Raw genomic sequence first — 17,960 nt, forward strand, 5'->3', positions numbered from 1 at the left:
ACAAAGACCGTTGCGTTATTGGTCGAATCAGACGGAGACTAACATGATTGGTTAATTATAGCCACGTGGGCCAAGGTCAGTGTCAAGGTCGTTCCCGCTGGGACAAAAAGAGAGAGGACAGTTTTTAACAAATTTTATTTGGACAAATTCAAAAACGAGGGCACTTTTGAAAGTGTAAAATAAAATGATGTGGTTTGTGCTTAATAAATAGAAAATAATTTAAGTGTCTCGGTCCCGGAGGGTGGGTCCTGGTGTCGGCGATTTGTCTTCGGTTTAACAAATCATCCCCAAAGTATCGATTTCGCAGTGACGTAACTAATTATCCTAATAAATTAGCTAAACGACGTTGTAATAATTTAAAAATCGTAATCTCTCTTTTCCTATCCGTTAATGCTAGCGGACCTGGAGTGAATAAATTAGTAGTAATAGGATACGTCCTTATCCCTGACGACAGGCTGGATGGAGAGATCACCCCAGACTTGCTGGTCCCGGTCGGCGGCCGCCTCCGCGCCGCCCTCGCCCCTCTGGAAGCTGTAGGGCCATGTCTGAAAGCGTGTATTTTTCATAAATCGCCACCGATTCTGTCATTGTCTCGTTTGATTGTTTACGAGCGAGGCGCTCTTATTTCGCTGGCCGACAGCTGCGAACATTTGTCCGCTCTAATTATCAGCGACATTCAAGATGTTTATTTAAGCGGAGTGCCGCCGCCTTCCAACATAAGCAAAAATCTATTTCGAGCAATTCGGCTATCTTACCAGCGTCAGTGGATGCTTGTGGATCTGGTCGGGGGTGACGGGCTGGTCCATGAGGACGGCCCGCAGGTGGGCGATGTAGCTGGTGGCCAAGCGCAGCGTGTCCAGCTTGGAGAGCTTGGTGTCGGCGGGGACCCACGGCAGGGTGGTCTTCAGCCGGCAGAAGGCCTTGCTGAGGACGCGCATTCGGGCGCGCTCGCGGGCGTTGGCGGCGTTGCGCTGGGGGTGGCGCGACTCGTCCTCCTCGTCAGAGTCGTCCATCTCGGGGGAGCGGCGCTTTCGAGGCATGGTGCATGGGCAGGCTGCGGCTGAAATTTACTCGTTTTGTAATTTTTTTTTACATAAGAAGAAAACTTGTAATGTACCGTCTGTTCATTTATTTATTTTATCGTTAGGTTATTATGTTTGATAAAATACGTTGACAGATGGAATAATAGTTCGTACAAAGAATTTCAAATGACAAATGAATCTGTTTACAAGAAAAAAATTAAACGACGTGTCAATGGTAAAAAAAATAATCAGTGTAGTCTGTATCTGTATCAAAGTTAAAAAAAAAATACACCAAAAGTGTATTCTAACTCAAAAACCGGTAACATTGTTTAGTGGAAAATGAAAAAAGTAGGGTTATATTCTCATTATGTTAATGTCAGTGCTTGTTAGTTATGTCACGTCAATTTGACAATTTAAATTTTAATTTCTTATGTCAAGTCAACCAAATAAACAAAAATTACTAACTGTAGTGATTTGTTATTTGATATTTGACAAGCTAGTTTCATTTTCTTCAGTTTCCCACCTTCACCAATGCCAAAAGAGAAATAGTTAAAAATTTGAAATATTTCTTCGTTTTGAAAAATTTAACAAATATGTACTGTCGCGAGCAATAAATTTTGGTCGTCAATGTCATTTCAAAATTTGGTTAGATTGTCACAAATTTAAAAAATTTCCCTGCCTGATTATGCCCACGTCAACAAAGTGTCAAAAAATTTAGAAAAAAAATGACAAGAATAACCTTGACGATCAAAATTTATTGCTCGCGACTGTACATACCTCTAAATGAAAAATAACCAAGTGAATACTCACTGGAAATTTAAAATTGTTGGTTGCGTTTTTTTATTAAGTACTAGAGGTATTTTCATATTTGGTGGCGGAAACAAAAGACTGAGAGATGTCACAAAAATGTATTGTCAGTGTCAAATTTCTCATAAACGCCGTAAAAAGGAATGTCTAGGTAAATTTAAATTTTCGCTAAATAGATTGAAAAAACAAATATAATCAAACGTATTACAAATTATTTCTCTAGTTCGACAATGAATAACTTTCTTATTGCCAATTTGCTGCATTTCTGTCGCAATCACGAACGTCTTTGAGAAATTTGACATTGACAATATGTACAAATTTGTGACATTTCTCAGTCTTTTGTTTCCGCCACCAAGTATGAAAATATCTCTAATTTATTCTAATTCTTTTCTTAGAATAATTTAGAAACTAAAGTTGTTTTTATATGATTTCTATTTTGAAATCCCATAAAATAAAATACTTTAGGAGTACTTGGGTTTTAAATAGATGTTTAATTATTACTCCCTGTGGTATTTTATTGCAAAGTTAAAATCTATTAACAAATGAAACATTTCGAAAAAAATATCACACATATTCCAGAAAAAAAACCGGGGGTTTATTTTAATAGACCAAACAATTTAGAAGATTTACGTCAGAGAATTCGCTCTGAAGTGGAACAAATCAACCCTGACATTATTGAGCGCCGTGTACAAAAGTGGTTGGCAATTTCAACATTTTCGTTACGTTTTATTGTTAATCTTAAATGTTTCTTTGTTTTTATTTGAGGTCAATTAAAATTTTTACATACAAAATTAAATTAAATTTTTGAAATAAGATTTGTCATTTTCTCAAAAAAATGGTTACGTAAAGCAGGTACCAAATTTTTCATTCATCGTTTAGGTTGCAGGAAGGTCTATCAGAAAGAGAAGAAAAAAGGGGGCGTTGACGTTATTTAATCAAATTGCACGTCATAGGATGGCATTTGTCGAAATACAGTGTTTTTTCACGATCGGGAGTAGAAATCAACTTTTCGGATGTCAACATCATGACAGAAGTAGAGCATTTTCTCCCTAGGGAGCAAATATTTGCAAATACTTGCTCCCTAGGGAGTTTTCATTTTTTTGACAGTTGTGACAAAAATCTAATGGGAGTTTTCATTTTTTTTGACTGTTGTGACAAAAATCTAATTGTGTTGTCAAGGCAACTACTAATTCCATTAAATTCATCGAAAGATGACAACTCATTTGTCATCATTTTTTTATTCTTAAAATTTGAGATTTTTGTGCTGTTTCTACTCCCTACCGTGAAAAAAATAGTATATATACTTCTGGAGAGAATGCTCATTTTTCCCTCATGCATTTCTCTCCCTCAATATATAATATACTATTTTCCCTCTTTTGTCAATTGTATTTCACTATTTCTCAAAACTATTTCATATTTACGTCACTTGGACATTTAATAGAAATAGGAAATAGTTTTGAGAAATAGTGAAATACAATTGACAAAAGAGGAAAACCAAAAGAAAAACAGTGTAAAATCGATCGGTTAAATATCACACTGTATATCATTATTAATTGTATAAAATAATTATTAAAAATTTTAAATAATAAATAATTGAATCTACAGCTTATTAAATTTTTCACTAATTTTATGGTTAACAATAAAATTGATTAAATATTTTTTAAATTTAAAATTTTAAATTTAGTCAACGCTGGTTTAGCAATTAATGAGGCAACGGTGATTTCACACTGACACTTTTAAAGATACAATAAAAGAAATTACTGATAAAACAAACCTTTTTCTTAATGTGTTATGTCCAGTTAGCAACGCAAATGTTTTATTTTTTAATAAATTAAGCATTAATCTTTTTTAGGTGAATTTATCATCTCATTTCTAAAATTCGATTTTTTTCAGCAGATAACAAAAAATTTAACCAACGCAATTTTTCTCTGGAGGAATTTTTATTGAGAATGACGCCGTTACGTTGATTTTATTTACGACAATCTCTTTATTGCCCCGATTTAATTCTAATCTACGACTGGTAAAATTTTTCGTGAAAAATTTTGATAAGTGTCTAAGTTATGTTTACCTGAAACAGCAAACCGTTTAATTTGTCACAAACACTGTTCCTTAAAATACTCACTAATTCACTAATTGACTGTGAAATCAGATCAGCAAATCTAGGCGGGATTTCGACAAGACTCCTCCCACATCCTTAGGGAACTCAAGTGCTCGCCAACCAGAGATGGCTTTTCTAATCATCCAGAAATAATGTTCCGGCAAATAAACAAAACAGCACCAATTTTTACGGATTGACGTTTTTACACTCGACGTAAATAATCTGCGACAAATCTAACACAAATATAATCAGACCGATCGCTGACACAAAGAGGGAATTTGGGTTTATTTCAGTTCGTTTGTTCATTTTTCCCAAGACAGTGGATGTGCGGAATGACTCTCAAAAAAACAAAATAAAATTAGATTAAAAAATCAAAAAAAAATGTCGTTTATAATGATTGTGGTAGTGAAGTTATTGTCACAAATTTATTTAGCAAATAATAATAATAGATTTGTTTTTGGTGTAGCAACCAAAATGTTGAAGAGTCTTGTTTCTTATCCGTCGCATTGAGACATATTTGCATTTTAGTGCACAGTGACGTATTTTCTTGGGGAAAAATGACTCAAAACTAAACTAAATAAGTTTATTAATTTAAGTGTGTTTTGTAAATTTCAAGCAAGTGTTTCAAACACGTTATTAAAAAGCAACAGTTCTTAGGTATTGGCATAACAAATAAAAATAAATCCAAGTATTTTAAAATAACAAACGAAAATTTATCTCGAAGTAAAACACTAGAAAAATTCAAATAGTTGTGAAACGGTGGCGAAATTTCTCAAATTCGTGACCCTAACTTATTTGTCATGACGACGCTGAAGTGCTTTGATGACTCGAGTAAATGACAATTATTAAAAATCACTTTTAAGTTTTTCTTGTCACATCAAAAAAACAGGGAAATGGCATTATCGAGTCTAAAGTTGGGTTATATTCAATAAAGTCCAGTTCACACATATTTGTCAGTTAAATGTCAGTTGTGGCCAAGATTCTGTGTGCGGAATAGTAGAGTCCAATTTTTACCCTTTTGAGGTGACGTCACGATTTCCTTCCTCGCTTTCTCTTTATTGAAACGACAGAAACAGAAAAAAAAACACAAAAAAGGCACGTTTATTTATTGATGGTCACTTTGAGGTTATTTTATGCTCCTGTCAATTTGACAATTTTTAATTTCTTTCACTTATTACAATGATTACAAACATAACCTTTCGAAGCAATTGTCAACAAATTTGACACATTTATAGTTATTTATGATCAATTCAAATTTGTTTCTGATCCTAGCTCAAACATACGTAAAGTTACTAGATAATGACGTCATCGCAAAAGGGTAAAAATTGGACTATATCGGGTGTTTTTTTAAATTTCACCTCATAATAGGCGTTGAAGAGTCGATTGTCAACTTTTATTTGGACAGTAGTCTGTTAGTTGACTTATTCAACAATAGTAACGAGTTGAATACAAGGTTTTTTTGTTAGACGACCCCTTAAAGGCTCCAAATCGCTTAAAATTTTTAAATTAGCTTGACGTTTGGTTTTGACAACTTGTGACTTTTATCAAAATCCGTTCACACAAATTCTCAAATTCTGACAGTGTCGAAAAAAAAAGAGAGTTTAGTTTCCGAGAAACTTTTAGAACTATACCAAAGATTAAAAGAGTAATAAATTTGCAGGCGAAATAGGAATGGATAAACGAGACATTTATTTATTTATATTTCACAACGCTCTTTGAAACACTGCGATCAATTTAAGTTGTTTCTTTCTCTACATTTTAACTGTTTAGTTTATTTAGTTTTCTCTTCGCCGTGTATTATAAATTAACCAAAACTCCTCAAGAATGCATCGGACATACAATCTACAAAAATAGAAAGGATCAAACGTGACAACACTTTTCGTAGGTTGGCAGCTATGCACAGATACGTCATGTCGGTCATGTGACGTGCACAGTTTGAAGTTAGTTTTGACCAGATACGTTGTTATAAAGCCGCTATATTTTGCACTTTCACTGACTATTTCTCAACTAGAACAGCAAAAAAAGAGCCCTTCCAATGTGATTCTACGGTAGAACATTTCAGGTGCAGGTTCGTTTCACTTGATCAGCTGATTTCAACGTTGCCATTTTTCCACAATTCATGAATTTGGAGTAGAGAGTTAAATATGTCTCTTTGACAACAGCAATATTTAAACAAGAGCTGACAGTCATTGTTTACTCGAATTTTTTTTGATCACACTGTAACTTATTAATTCATTTGAAATTTGTTTGGCAAATCAGAAGAACAAAATGAACAACCTCATCAATTTTTATTGATTTTATTCCCTTTTCCGATTCATATTTTTCCATTGCGCGAATGCTGTGTCAAACCACTAAATTTAGATAAGTATCGTTAAGTAAATATTCTGGACAGTAAGATTTTGGGAATGTATCTTCGACTGTTTGAACATAACATGATAAAAATGTTTTTCGTTTGCTAAATAAATTATGAAAGGTTTCGCTTGTGGGAAGTAATGCATATATTTATATTTCGGGATCTCGTAGCGACACAAATATTTACGACCAATAAATCATTTTGAGAAAACGGTGGCTGCTAAATGTTAGAATAACAAACAAAATTAGAAATCATTGTTAGGAGATATCCATTCACAGAACGCACAAACAGCGAGGCGCTCATCCCAATAAAAAAGTATTTAGATCCTTTGTCCCGAAATAGAGCAGTTTATTACCCTTTGTGGAAATTGGATTATGACGTGTAAAAAATGAAAAACACCCTGAGCTGTGGTCACGTCTACGATTTCCTCCACCACTTCACTCCCCGTAAGGAAAATAAACACAAGACATAAGAACCGTGTGAAGGACCCCAAATCCGAGTATTTAATTACAAAGGAAATCCTAACAAAACAAACTGATCTCTGCACCCACCCCGATCTCGATTCGACTTTTATGATCGAAATTGTGCGACTTAAAAATAGTCCGGCGCAGGTGGACCGCCTCAAGTCATACCCGAACGGAGGGGAACGCCGCTGACAGCTTCCGTTTCGAGAACGTCTTAGCCGCCCCCAATAAGTCACCAGATTCGGCAAAGATTTATTTATTAGTCGAGCAGCTCCTCTATCGAATTTACAACGTTGTGCTCTATCATGGACTTGCAGTTCCTGCAGATGACCGGCGGCTTCTGCGCCAGCCAGGGGTTGGTGTCGAAGCTAGTCGACCTCCGAGACCGGTACGGGTAGTTCTTTAGCTTTTTGGGGTCGATGCGCAACGGCCGTTCCAGACAGTGACCGGAGATGCCGATTTCGTGGCGCAGGTAGGGGTCTTCCATCACCCTTCAAACTAACAGTTGACTTACGCGAATTTTTGGGCAGCGAAAAGCGCCACCGGCACCCGAAGTGGGTCCCGGTGGCGCTTTTCGAGCGAACAATTTGCCAAAACGTCACAAGACTAAGCGCCGACATTACCACATCAAAAAATTCGGCATGTCGTATTTTGACAGATAATTCACGTAGATCAGAAACAGCGGAACCATCGCCAGCGTGGTGACGATGATCAAGGAGGCGCCGTAGGTCATCATGCGATTTAAATTCTTTTCTTTGTCGCACATGTTCATCTGAAACAGAGTGGTGGAGAGCCAGGTCTGCCCGTCTCAGGACTTACTTCGATGTAGTCTTCGGCAACCGCGATGAGTCGCTTGAAGCACGATATGAAGATGTACCAGAGTCTGGTGGCGTTGAAGTAGATCCAGTGAAACTTCAAATCCTGCAGGTACACACACTTAAACGAAGTTACCCCCACTGCTGGGACTTACCCTGATGACTCTGGTCTTCCACTTGGTGTGGATGGTCGTGTTGCGGTGCAGATGTTGATAGAGGAGGACGAACGAAGACGCCAAAAAGATGAACGTGGGAATTGCTGTGTAAATGTTTGGCAACAATTGCGACGAAGAGATTGCCTTTTGGGTGAATTTCGCGTGGGAATCTTCGATGAGACACATTTTAGATGCGCGTCATTTACACTGACAGATTTTTAAAAATGTCAATCCGGAACTAAACTGGACCTTCTTGATGAAAATGAGATTTTTTGAAAAGCTGCCGTAGGCAACCAGCAATACGAATTGTGACAGGTGGCGCAAATGAAACACTCTTATCTACAAAAAATAAATAAATTTATTGATACACAGTAAAAGGTCACTTACATTAAACAATATAAATGATACAAATTGAACCGTGTTGTTACAAGAATTATCGGCAATTATGGAAAAAGTTGCCGCCGCCTTATGGCTGCAAGGCGTCAGCAACTGCACAATTTATACATGTAAAATAAACCATAAATTAATTTGTCCCTACCTAATGAATATCCATAACAATAACACAACGACAGATTTGTTAGTTTATTTAATATTTTCTTGTTAGATTGTTTGCGTTAGTCGTGTTCGATTGGATAATCGGTAAAATATATCAATTCCTTAGGTGCTACCCATGTTCTAGAGCTGAAGAGAAAACGTCGTAAAAAAAAGTCCAAACCAAAATTGGCACAGAAAACGAATCGCATGTGTTGCCCGTTAGATAAAATATGGCTGGAATTTTATCTAATCCTTTATCACAAAAATAGGCCCGATTTTTGTTTAGTACCAGAGATATGCAACCCACCAAACTCGAACCTCCATCATTATTATTTTATTGTCATGATTTAACTTTCACTTGTTATGTTTGTGTTTTGTACAACTGTTACGTATGCAGTTACGCGGCTACAAGTCCTAACACTGGGGTTAATTAGTTCCTTAAACTAGTCCAAGAACGAAAATACAGAAAGCTAGCACGCCATTGACGAAAGCGACATCTACGAACTATTCTAGATACTAGAACACCGTTCTCGCTATCGATATACATTTTTTGTGACACAACATTTAGCACCCGGTTTAATACTCTAGACTAGATACTAGATTATAGGAAACATCTGACATACAAAACAAACGCAAGAGTATAACAATGGCTGGTGTTATACTTTTGTACACTTGCCTAAGTACACCTAAAACAACAAAACCGTCAAATCAACCCTTGTAATCCGCACTTCCGGCCAAAATATGGCTGCTATTTTGACCGAATTAAGAAGAAAATCAATTCAATTAGTCTAACTTAAACTAACCATTCTATGGTGTACGACCTGACGACGCTTTGTGGTCACACTTCGGTGCCGGCGCAGTAGGTGAGGGCGCTGTTGTCGGACGAGTGCTCCGGCTTCCAGATCATCTTCCACCTCTGAACGAGACTTCCTGGCGTGATCGCAAACTTGTAGACGATGTAGAGAGGGATGCAGATGATGGAGGATCCCGTGAGGGCGTAGCCCACCTTGAAGCTCCACTCGGGGTACTCATACTCGGTGCCCAGCATCTGCTCGTGGCTCAAAAGCGAGAAGATGAAGATCGACTAGGAGAGAAAAAGTAATCGACGATTAACCTTCGATTGTGTCCTCACCAGGAGGAAAACTGGACTGATGTATTTCCAGCAGATCCTCCAGAAGATTCCGGGCTTGTGTCCGATCATCTTCTCGATGTCCCTTGCAAAATTGTCGGTGCCGTACAGCCAGCACACCCCTGCGGCCTCCACGAACACGACAAACAAGATGGCGAGACCTGGACCGTAGACGTTCAACAAGTTGACCAAGTAGACGCCTCCCTGAAACTGTCAGTTAGACGCGACCCTCACTCGTCGACCCACTCACGTAAGTTGTCGTCGGCAAGGCACAAATGTAGATCCCGCAGAGCAGCCCCGCCACGAACAGCTCTCTGTGGCGTCCCAGAGCTTTCGGGTACTCGTCGCAAAGCGCCGTGATCATGGCTTCCAACCCCCCGAAGGTGCTGTCCAACCCCAGCGTGATCAACATGAGGAAGAAGATGATGGACCAGAAGACCGACCCGGTCATGGTGGCGATGGCCTCGGGGTAGACGATGAAGACGAGCCCCGGCCCCTCCAGCCCCACCATCTCGATGCTCTTGTGCTGGACGTGCGCCATGTACCCCAAAACTGAGAAGATGACGAATCCGGCCAAGAAGCTCGTCAAACAATTGATGCTGCTGGTGAGGACCGCGTCTCTGTAGCAATTGTTGTTGAATTTGTTGTAGCTCGAGAGGGCCAACAGCGTGCCGAAACCGGGACCCAGAGAGAAGAAGATCTGGGAGGCGGCGTCTATCCACACTTTCGAGTTGTTCAGCTTGTGCCACTCGGGGGTGAGGTAGTAGCGGATGCCGTCGGCGGCGCCGGGGAGGGTCACCCCTCGGCACAACAAGATGATCAAGACGACGTAGGGAGCTATGGCGGTTATCCACACCGCCTGCAAAGTGACAATGGGGGCGGTCATGTGGCGCAACGAATTTCTAATTATTTTTCTAAAGCGACTCCGCGACGCTTTATAAATATTTATTCGAGGTGGAAATCAAAATGAAATTTCGTGGGGTGCTCGCGGAGACATTAATAACGCACCACCTTCCACAAATACCCCTTTAACGGACGACTAGATATTAAATCTCGATTTAATAGGCCACCTGTAGACCTTATTGAAAATCTACCCTCGCCCCTTCAAACTAGACGTATTGCTGGTTGCCTACCATTTACAAACTGACAGTTTGGTGGATGCGCCGCAAATGTCGATACAAAATTATTACAAATTCACGTTTCTTTGACTCTTTCATGGCGCCTGGAGTATACATACCACGCTTTTACGTTGACATTGCATTGAGCAACAACGACTGAACAATGAAAGTGTTAAAAATGATTTGACATACAATCTCAGACAAAAGTATCGAAAATTCAAAATTCCTAAATATTTATGTGCGTCCCACGTGTGGTAAACATGAATATAAACGACACAAATTTGTATATTTACTTGCAGAAGAGTTTTTTGTAATTTGCAATCTTTTTTTAAGCTCCATTTGCGAATTTACTTATTTATATGACAAAACTTTTGAGAGTGAATGTACTCTCCATTATGCTTAATGAAATATATTTTTTAAATATTGGTAACATTATTTATTGGTAAAAATTAATAAATGTGTCTTAAATATGTATCAATAAATCAATTTTATTACATAGGTACATGTAAACACGTAAGAATTAGGAATATTAGGTATAATATTATTATTAACCTTGATATTCGAATCTGTTTTGAAACACTTTTTATAGGTTGGCAGCAATACACAGAAACGTCACGTGCAGTGGCAAAACCTTTATTATTTTATTAATTTGTTTTCTTTTCACGCGAATTCAGTTAGTTTCTTTTGCAACACTCTCTAACGTTTCCGATCTCTCCTCTGTGCGTCGAGATAATTTAATTTCGTACTAAAAATATTTGGTTGGTTGATGAGATTACCTTTCCTGTGCTGCGAACGCCCTTCCACAATGAGAAGTAAACCAGGACGAAAACCGCAAAGACGCACAAGGCCAAAGCCGGTTTGATAGGACCCATCCTGTTGAGGCCGTCGGATTTGTATTGTTCTAGTACCTCCCGTCTGAAGCGACAAGTGAGTCAAGAGAATTAACACAAACAGTTGGTACTCACTCGAAGAACTCTCTTGCAGGACTGCTCGAGGTAGTACTGTTTGGCAGTATGTCAGTGACAGGCCTGCAGTCTATGGTGTTCCAGGAGTTGTGACAGCTTGTCCAAGGCAGTTCCGACTGGAAGGAGGCTATCAAGTAGTAGAGGGCCCAGCCTATGATGGTGTTGTAGTACATCCCCATGTAAATGTCTATTAAGCATATGGCGTAACCTATCCCTGCACAAGAACAAGAAGTTGTCTAAAATGGTGGATGCGCCGGGTCAGCTGCTTTTTAAACAGTTTTTTTTAATAGAGCTTGTAAATACCACTTATTTACGAGTGGGTGCTGAGTAACCCTGACCTTCAAAATTTCCGGGAACGTTACCCAATCAATTTCACGCTCGGCGTGCCTTCGCCGTGTCCATTCCTACCTGTTGGCCGCCGTCAACTCCTCGCCTCCCGCATAATTGAAACAACTTCGGCAAACTTCCAAGTTATTCCGAGTTGAAACTCCGCGCTCGGTATTTTTAATTTTCGGAGTTTATCTCGGCGGATAGAATTGCAAATGGCGTTGAGGCATCGATCGGGGTTAAAAAGTTAAAAAATTCCCAGATCCAATAAGAGGAATAGTGGCAAGTCTGAGATGCGGCAAACAACAGAAACCTTTTAGTTTCAAGTGGAATCGTAATTTTGCTCATGTTCATTTCATTAGCGCGTTTATCTTTGACACTCCCTTTATATAAATGAAGGTGGCCGGCAAAATGCGTTCCTCTGCTCTGTTTATATGGAAGAGCGATTTCAATTTCAAATCGACCCTCGAGATTCAGCCCTTCCTATTGTCTGACGGATCGGTCGAGTGGAACTTCGCCGGACAGCCGAATATTCAAATTTTTTACGGCGCCACCGAAGAAGTCCCCTAATGGAGATGCAATTAGCAAAAACACCAACTAAACTGTACCCGCCACTTAAAATATCGTTTCCTTCGATCGTTTTAAAAATGGAATCGGCCACACTGTGCAAATGAAGCTCATCACCATTTTTAGAATGAACGGTGTTTAGTTTATCGATCTCTGTCAAGACGAGAACTCTCAGATTCTGAAATGATACGTTGAAAATCTCAGATTTGCCGAACGAGATTGAAAACTAAAATGAAAATCTAATCCAAAGATCTTTTCAAGATTGTTCAAAAGTGTGTATTGTTGGTTGCATAACCACAGCATGTTTTTATATATTTTTTGTGGGTGTATTGGAGTAACGTGGATACGGATATGTTCTAACTGATGGTTTTTCGTTGTTGCGTCGGTAATTGTCCCAATTTGGGCGATAAATCGTGAGATTCCCCGAAACGAGCCATTAGCATAGACAACCCGTTATGCATTTAGCGTGTACATACCACCCAATTAGCGTTAGTCCGGCTTATCGTAACAACAGATAAGGGCCAGGTGATTACAAATTAACCACCGATCGGTGTGCACTGGATGCAACATCGACCCAAGCAGTAATTATGAAGAGTATGCAAACAACAATAGGGCGACTGGAGGGAATCGTGTGTTCAATCTAGCGAACAACAGAGAGTCGGCCGACAAAAAGCCGCCCCCAATCACAACAATCGGCAGCAACATCCAACCTGGCCTTTGTCTGTGTTGTCGTAATTTGAGGGATCTGGAGGCGGATTTGTCGGCGAGGTGAGTGATTTTTGGTAGTTTACCTTTCAGTGCGGGACATATCCTCTTCCATATGGTGAGGCAGCCGCTGCGGTGGAACTGGCCCAGTGCCAACTCCATGTAGAACAGCGGCAGACCGCCGAACACCAGCATTATAGTGTAGGGTATTAAAAAAGCACCTGGAAGAATAACGCGGCGTATAACAGGGCCGTAAATAGACGCATTAAAATAGTCTACTTAATCAAGGCGAGATCGATAGTTTCCAAGTAATGGGTTTTCGAAATGGGCGAGACACGTTTCGCGCGTGCAAAGTCGCACGTTTGTTAATGTTTTCTGTCATAATTATAATGGAGAGTCGGAGAAACGATTTGGCACGGGGCGTAATGGCCAATTCCCGGAAGACTCGACTTGTTTTAGCCAAGAATGCATAAATCAATTGGCCGGTTACGCGGTAAAAGTTATCGAGTTGGGAAAAAAGTTTGGCGTGAAATTCGGTTTGCTAGAGTTTTTCAGATTGAGTAAATAATTAACCGGAGGATTTGTCCGAAGAAGTTGTCACAAATCGTCTTTTTAAAACAAGCGAAAGCTTTAATGACAATAAAGAAAACACACATTTTGTTAAGAGATTTATTAATGCTTTTCTAAAGGGGTAGAAATTTTTGTATCGTAGTTTCAGTGGAATCTGGGACGAGAAAAATATTAGAGGAGATGGATGTAGTGAAGGATGCTTGGAATAAAAGCAAAAAAGGAAAATGAAGATACAAACGGGAAATAAAGCTGAAGATATTTTTTTCAAATTTCTTTGGTAGAATTAAAGTAGCAGTAGTAGTAATGCTGTTTACGTTTTTTTTTTTATCAGCTATTGCGGATCTAGCTCTTACTGCAGAAAAGAATAAAAAGAGTGTTTGCCTAACATTATTTTACTGGAGTGTAACATTAGGACCAGAACTTTTCATAACAGAGGTTTTTTTAATTTCATTTCATTTTCATGTTTAATTTTAACAAATTAGCATTTAAATGTCTTTTTATCTATCAATACACGATTATTATTACATATTAGTAAACAAATTTCAAATTTGTTCAAGTTTATAAAAACGCATAAATGTTTATTTTCCTACTAAAACAATCTTTTAACTTTTCAAATACCTGAACAGTTTGTTTATTTTAGGAACATAGGTAATATGAAACGTGTTTATAATGAAACCAATTTATGATTAATTTTTTGATGAAATAATTTCTTTTGAAAACGATTAGTTTATTAAAGCTACTTCTGACGCTAGACAATATTTTCACTCAGAGATTTTTCTGTAATATGTAATAATAATAACCAGACTAGCGGATTTACCGACATCGGAAACTAAACTTGTGGTGGTCATTTAAAAAATATTTAATTGTTATAACAGTTATTTATGAAACGAGTTTCTGTGTAAATTGGGCTTTTCTAATTGCCCGAGGGGCAAGATTAAAACACGAGCGTAGCCTCGAGGGCAATTAGAAAAGCCCAATTTACCCAGAAACGAGTTGCATACAAAATTTTTTTGCTTGAAACGACGTCCCTGAAGCTTCCAAATCTATTAAAAATGGTTTCGCATTTGCTTTTGACAGTTTTGACAAATTTTTCAAGACCTGTCAGAAATGTGACGTTGAATGTGTTGTCTAGGGCAACGGTTCGTTATCTGCCCCTTTTTGCTTTAGGGCAGTTAAGAGGCAGTTTGCAAAGGAGAAAAATGAGAATTTATGACAGTTGAAAACAATAAATTATTATTAAACAAGATAAAAAAAAACCTATTGAAGCAGGCCGTGGTTTCCTCACTCTTTTATAAACACAGCAGGCTTTTTAGTTGGTATGTTTTGACATTTACGATTTAGTTCAGCTCCATAACCTCAATTTAATCACAATTTTAACGAAATTAAATCATTAATGTAAAGTAAGGATTATCTTGCCGCTCTGAAATGAGCTGTTTTTGCAAAAGAAATCATTCAAACCGATACTTCGCTGAATAAATTTGACACTGATGATAAAGCTCCCCATACATGTCACAGCTTACAAATTTTGAAAATTGCATTCAAAGTAAAAATCCTGTAGGTAGTAGATGCTTTCATGAAGTTAATGAATGTCGTGAAAAAACGTTTATTTTTTTTGTTTTCATTTTGGTGCATTGCTCTTTATAGCTCAACTCATCTTGTATCATGTCCCTAACCTCAAAAGTCACGTTTTGGAAAATTTTAAATCTGAGCAGAAATAAATACATAAATATAAGTAATGTTGACGAGTTGTGAGCGTTGGTGCATACGTTTAGAAGCATCAATCACGTCCCTGACAATGCAAAAAGGAATAATTCTCAATCTCAATAGGTAAACCCGCCGGTGATGTAACCTAAGGCCCAAACCCACCAACGATCACGCTTATTATTAATCGACTGACATTTTCCAGAACTGGTTGCACATACATATTTTGAATAATTCGCACTCAGATACTTTAGTAATTTATGCTGAAAAGCAGCGCGAATATTTCCAATCGAATCCCGCAGCCTTGAGTCTTTTTTCAGCGTGGAAGGCCCCCACGAAACCGATACAATTTTTCCGTGTGCACACCTTTCCGGAATCGGCTCCATTGTGACGCAGATTCCGGTTATTCGCGCCGAGCAAAGGGCTGCGGCGTGGCGCTGCTTATTTAATTAAATGATCAATTTCCCCTAAAAAGACCAACTTTGGCGTAATTGGGGCCCCACGACTCCTGCTGCCGCTGCAGAGCGACGCTTTAATCTGAATTTTGATCGAGTGCATCGACAAATACCCAATCTCGGACTGGAATTGTTGCCTCTTGTTTGCTCTTTCATTACCTCTAATTGATTCCGATTAGGTTTAGAGAATTGTCAAACACTCAACTCCCTAAGAAGCCACCGCTTCTTCTGATAATGTCGAGATCTCTTCTTCTTTTCCGTCGCGGTTCTTCTTTTAGAACGGTCCGAGTCAAGTGCAAGATTTACTTAAGGACGTGTTTATGCAACAGTAATGGTAAATCAATGTTTGCCCATTTGTTAACACGGAAAGATTACCGGTACGTAATGCAGAACGCGTAAATTCCATTCAAGCGATTGATAGATGAGCAAATACGGATGACACTAATACGGCCAAGAATTATATTAAAACACATTCGCGCTATTATGACGGAAATAGACACGTTAGGGTAGGTTAATGGGGTGGCGAAATTCGATTTTTTCGAGAGGGCCCTCGAACGGCGGCTATTTTGGGCCGGAGTCGGAATGAGGCGCAAAAATAACTACGAGTTATTATTTTTCTTGTCGGGTGTGAAGGACTGACGATAAATAACAACAACGGTGATAATAAATAATGAAGTAAATGCATGCACATGTTTTGGTCGCTGTTTTTTCCGCCTGAATTCATTAATAATTTTTACATAAAATCACATTATAAACTCATTTTGTGGCGATAAATCGCGATAATTGTCAGCGTTAGTTTCAGATTTGCATTTGTTGTAATTCTGTAAGTTCCTGCTTGGAATTCACGTGATGCGACGATAGAATTCAAAAGAGGATAAAGAGCGAAAGGAAGACGTTGGCCAGTCAACAATGTGCGAGCCCTGAAGATAAAATATTTTCTGTTTGGATACAAGAAAGAAAAATTTACGATATAAATCAAAATGTTGCCACACCACGGTCAATTTTTTGTCTGCTACAAAAATATGCTGGCATTAATTCTAAGGATATAGACCCTTTTATACATTTGTACCGGAAGAAATGCTCGGACAATCGTTTAAACAATTTATTAAAAAAAAAGATTTGAAAATTAGCACCAATTAAAAGTTAAATGTTTGACGTTGCAAAACGTAATTTTAATTTCCATTTTTGCTATACAGGGTGACTTTGAAAGTTGTACATTTTAACCAATCTTTGTGAACGTTGTGCAGCATCTTCGCGATTTCGGGCGTTTCGAAGTGAATAAGCGCGATCTTGGCTGCCAACGAGAAGATCGCATTTTAGTTGCAGAAGAAGAAATTCTTTACGAAATTGAAAACCGGCTTCGACTTTGTCTCGGTCTTCAATCTTTGGGCCTAGCACAAAAAGACTCGCTTCTACTCTTAATGAGATAATCAACATTTTTTTGCAATGTTAAAAATCGAAAACGATTGTAATTACTTCTAGTCTAGTCTTTATAGTCTGCAGACACTAAGCAAATTGTTTCAATCAATTCTCCAAATCTTGTGCAACCTCTGACACTTGCACTTCATCTGCCAGACTTTTCTTGGAATTGAAATTGGCTGCTGCTAATATCTGCGCGACACGAACCACACCAAACACTCAACCCGGCGCGCTTATTTTTTGAAAACTCGCCAAAACTCCCAAGTGGCCATTTGTTCCTTGTCACAGGATTAATTTCGCGCATCCGATTCAATAAGGCATGCAAGACGTCTGTTATTCTCTCTCATTAGTTTCCATTGAACGTCTTATTGCATCTGTCTAATTCGGTTAGATCGCGACGCCGCCTTTCACATGTAAATTAATTTATATGTTTACCGCCTCCGTTTTGGTAGCAGATGTAGGGGAACCTCCAGACGTTGCCAAGATCGACGGCGAAGCCGACCACCGCCAGCAGGAACTCGACCTTCTTGTTCCAGGTTTCTCGGCGTCTGTCCGGCGTCAGGGCCACCACCACCACTCTGGTCACGTTGTCCTTGCTCTGCTTGGAGTTCTTGCAGTCTTTGCCCTTCACCGGCGACTTCTTGCAGTTGTTCTCGCCGTCGGCCGGTTTCTTGGCCGGGAGCGAGTTCTCCTTGCAGTTCTCCCCTTCTGGTTCGGCCATTGCTGCGCTCGCTGTCTCACGACCGAAGACACGTT

At 38.9% G+C, this 17,960-nt stretch overlaps 3 protein-coding genes and 1 long non-coding RNA gene across 6 annotated transcripts; 1 reads left to right on the forward strand and 3 right to left on the reverse strand.

The window, feature by feature from the left end:
- Positions 1-118: 118 nt before the first annotated feature.
- On the reverse strand, positions 119-4,057 carry LOC138135131 (transcription factor 21-like). Of its 2 annotated transcripts, none has more exons than XM_069053782.1 (3): positions 3,898-4,057; positions 756-1,060; positions 119-545 (listed from the first exon to the last, which is right to left on the reverse strand). In XM_069053782.1, exons 2-3 carry the CDS (start codon positions 1,038-1,040, stop codon positions 417-419), a joined length of 414 nt encoding a protein of 137 aa, XP_068909883.1. In that variant the 5' UTR covers positions 1,041-1,060; positions 3,898-4,057; the 3' UTR covers positions 119-416. The 2 variants fall into 2 exon arrangements, with proteins under 2 accessions (XP_068909883.1, XP_068909890.1); XM_069053789.1 differs by having other exon boundaries at positions 3,952-3,976.
- Positions 4,058-6,984: 2,927 nt separating this feature from the next.
- On the reverse strand, positions 6,985-7,905 carry LOC138135385 (uncharacterized). Of its 2 annotated transcripts, none has more exons than XM_069054111.1 (4): positions 7,715-7,905; positions 7,564-7,665; positions 7,368-7,516; positions 6,985-7,235 (listed from the first exon to the last, which is right to left on the reverse strand). In XM_069054111.1, the coding sequence occupies exons 1-4, from the start codon at positions 7,898-7,900 to the stop codon at positions 7,004-7,006; spliced, it is 669 nt and encodes a 222-aa protein (XP_068910212.1). In that variant the 5' UTR covers positions 7,901-7,905; the 3' UTR covers positions 6,985-7,003. The 2 variants fall into 2 exon arrangements, with proteins under 2 accessions (XP_068910212.1, XP_068910219.1); XM_069054118.1 differs by having other exon boundaries at positions 7,106-7,242.
- Positions 7,906-8,049: 144 nt separating this feature from the next.
- Positions 8,050-17,925, reverse strand: LOC138135238 (sodium-dependent serotonin transporter-like). Its single transcript, XM_069053928.1, has 7 exons — positions 17,640-17,925; positions 13,146-13,280; positions 11,461-11,674; positions 11,272-11,410; positions 9,628-10,236; positions 9,381-9,581; positions 8,050-9,332 (listed from the first exon to the last, which is right to left on the reverse strand). Exons 1-7 carry the CDS (start codon positions 17,923-17,925, stop codon positions 9,087-9,089), a joined length of 1,830 nt encoding a protein of 609 aa, XP_068910029.1. The 3' UTR covers positions 8,050-9,086.
- LOC138135423 (uncharacterized) lies at positions 11,283-11,767 on the forward strand. The gene is made up of 2 exons (XR_011160979.1): positions 11,283-11,422; positions 11,480-11,767. It is a non-coding gene; the product is annotated as an uncharacterized lncRNA (long non-coding RNA).
- Positions 17,926-17,960: the final 35 nt, after the last annotated feature.

Source organism: Tenebrio molitor, chromosome 1, assembly GCF_963966145.1.
Source record: "Tenebrio molitor chromosome 1, icTenMoli1.1, whole genome shotgun sequence".
Classification (NCBI taxonomy): Eukaryota; Metazoa; Arthropoda; class Insecta; order Coleoptera; family Tenebrionidae; genus Tenebrio; species Tenebrio molitor.

Excerpts from the sequence above, each read along its gene's own strand:
- LOC138135131 (XM_069053782.1), bottom strand. The coding sequence starts at position 1,040 with ATGCCTCGAAAGCGCCGCTCCCCCGAGATGGACGACTCTGACGAGGAG. Across the intron at positions 546-755 it reads ACAAGCATCCACTGACGCTG|ACATGGCCCTACAGCTTCCA; the intron begins GTAAGATAGCCG and ends ACACGCTTTCAG.
- LOC138135238 (XM_069053928.1), bottom strand. The coding sequence starts at position 17,925 with ATGGCCGAACCAGAAGGGGAGAACTGCAAGGAGAACTCGCTCCCGGCC. Across the intron at positions 11,675-13,145 it reads GATATGTCCCGCACTGAAAG|GGATAGGTTACGCCATATGC; the intron begins GTAAACTACCAA and ends GTTCTTGTGCAG. Across the intron at positions 9,582-9,627 it reads CCTTGCCGACGACAACTTAC|GGAGGCGTCTACTTGGTCAA; the intron begins GTGAGTGGGTCG and ends TGACAGTTTCAG.
- LOC138135385 (XM_069054111.1), bottom strand. The coding sequence starts at position 7,900 with ATGTGTCTCATCGAAGATTCCCACGCGAAATTCACCCAAAAGGCAATC. Across the intron at positions 7,666-7,714 it reads GGAAGACCAGAGTCATCAGG|GATTTGAAGTTTCACTGGAT; the intron begins GTAAGTCCCAGC and ends GTGTACCTGCAG. Across the intron at positions 7,517-7,563 it reads TTGCCGAAGACTACATCGAA|ATGAACATGTGCGACAAAGA; the intron begins GTAAGTCCTGAG and ends ACTCTGTTTCAG.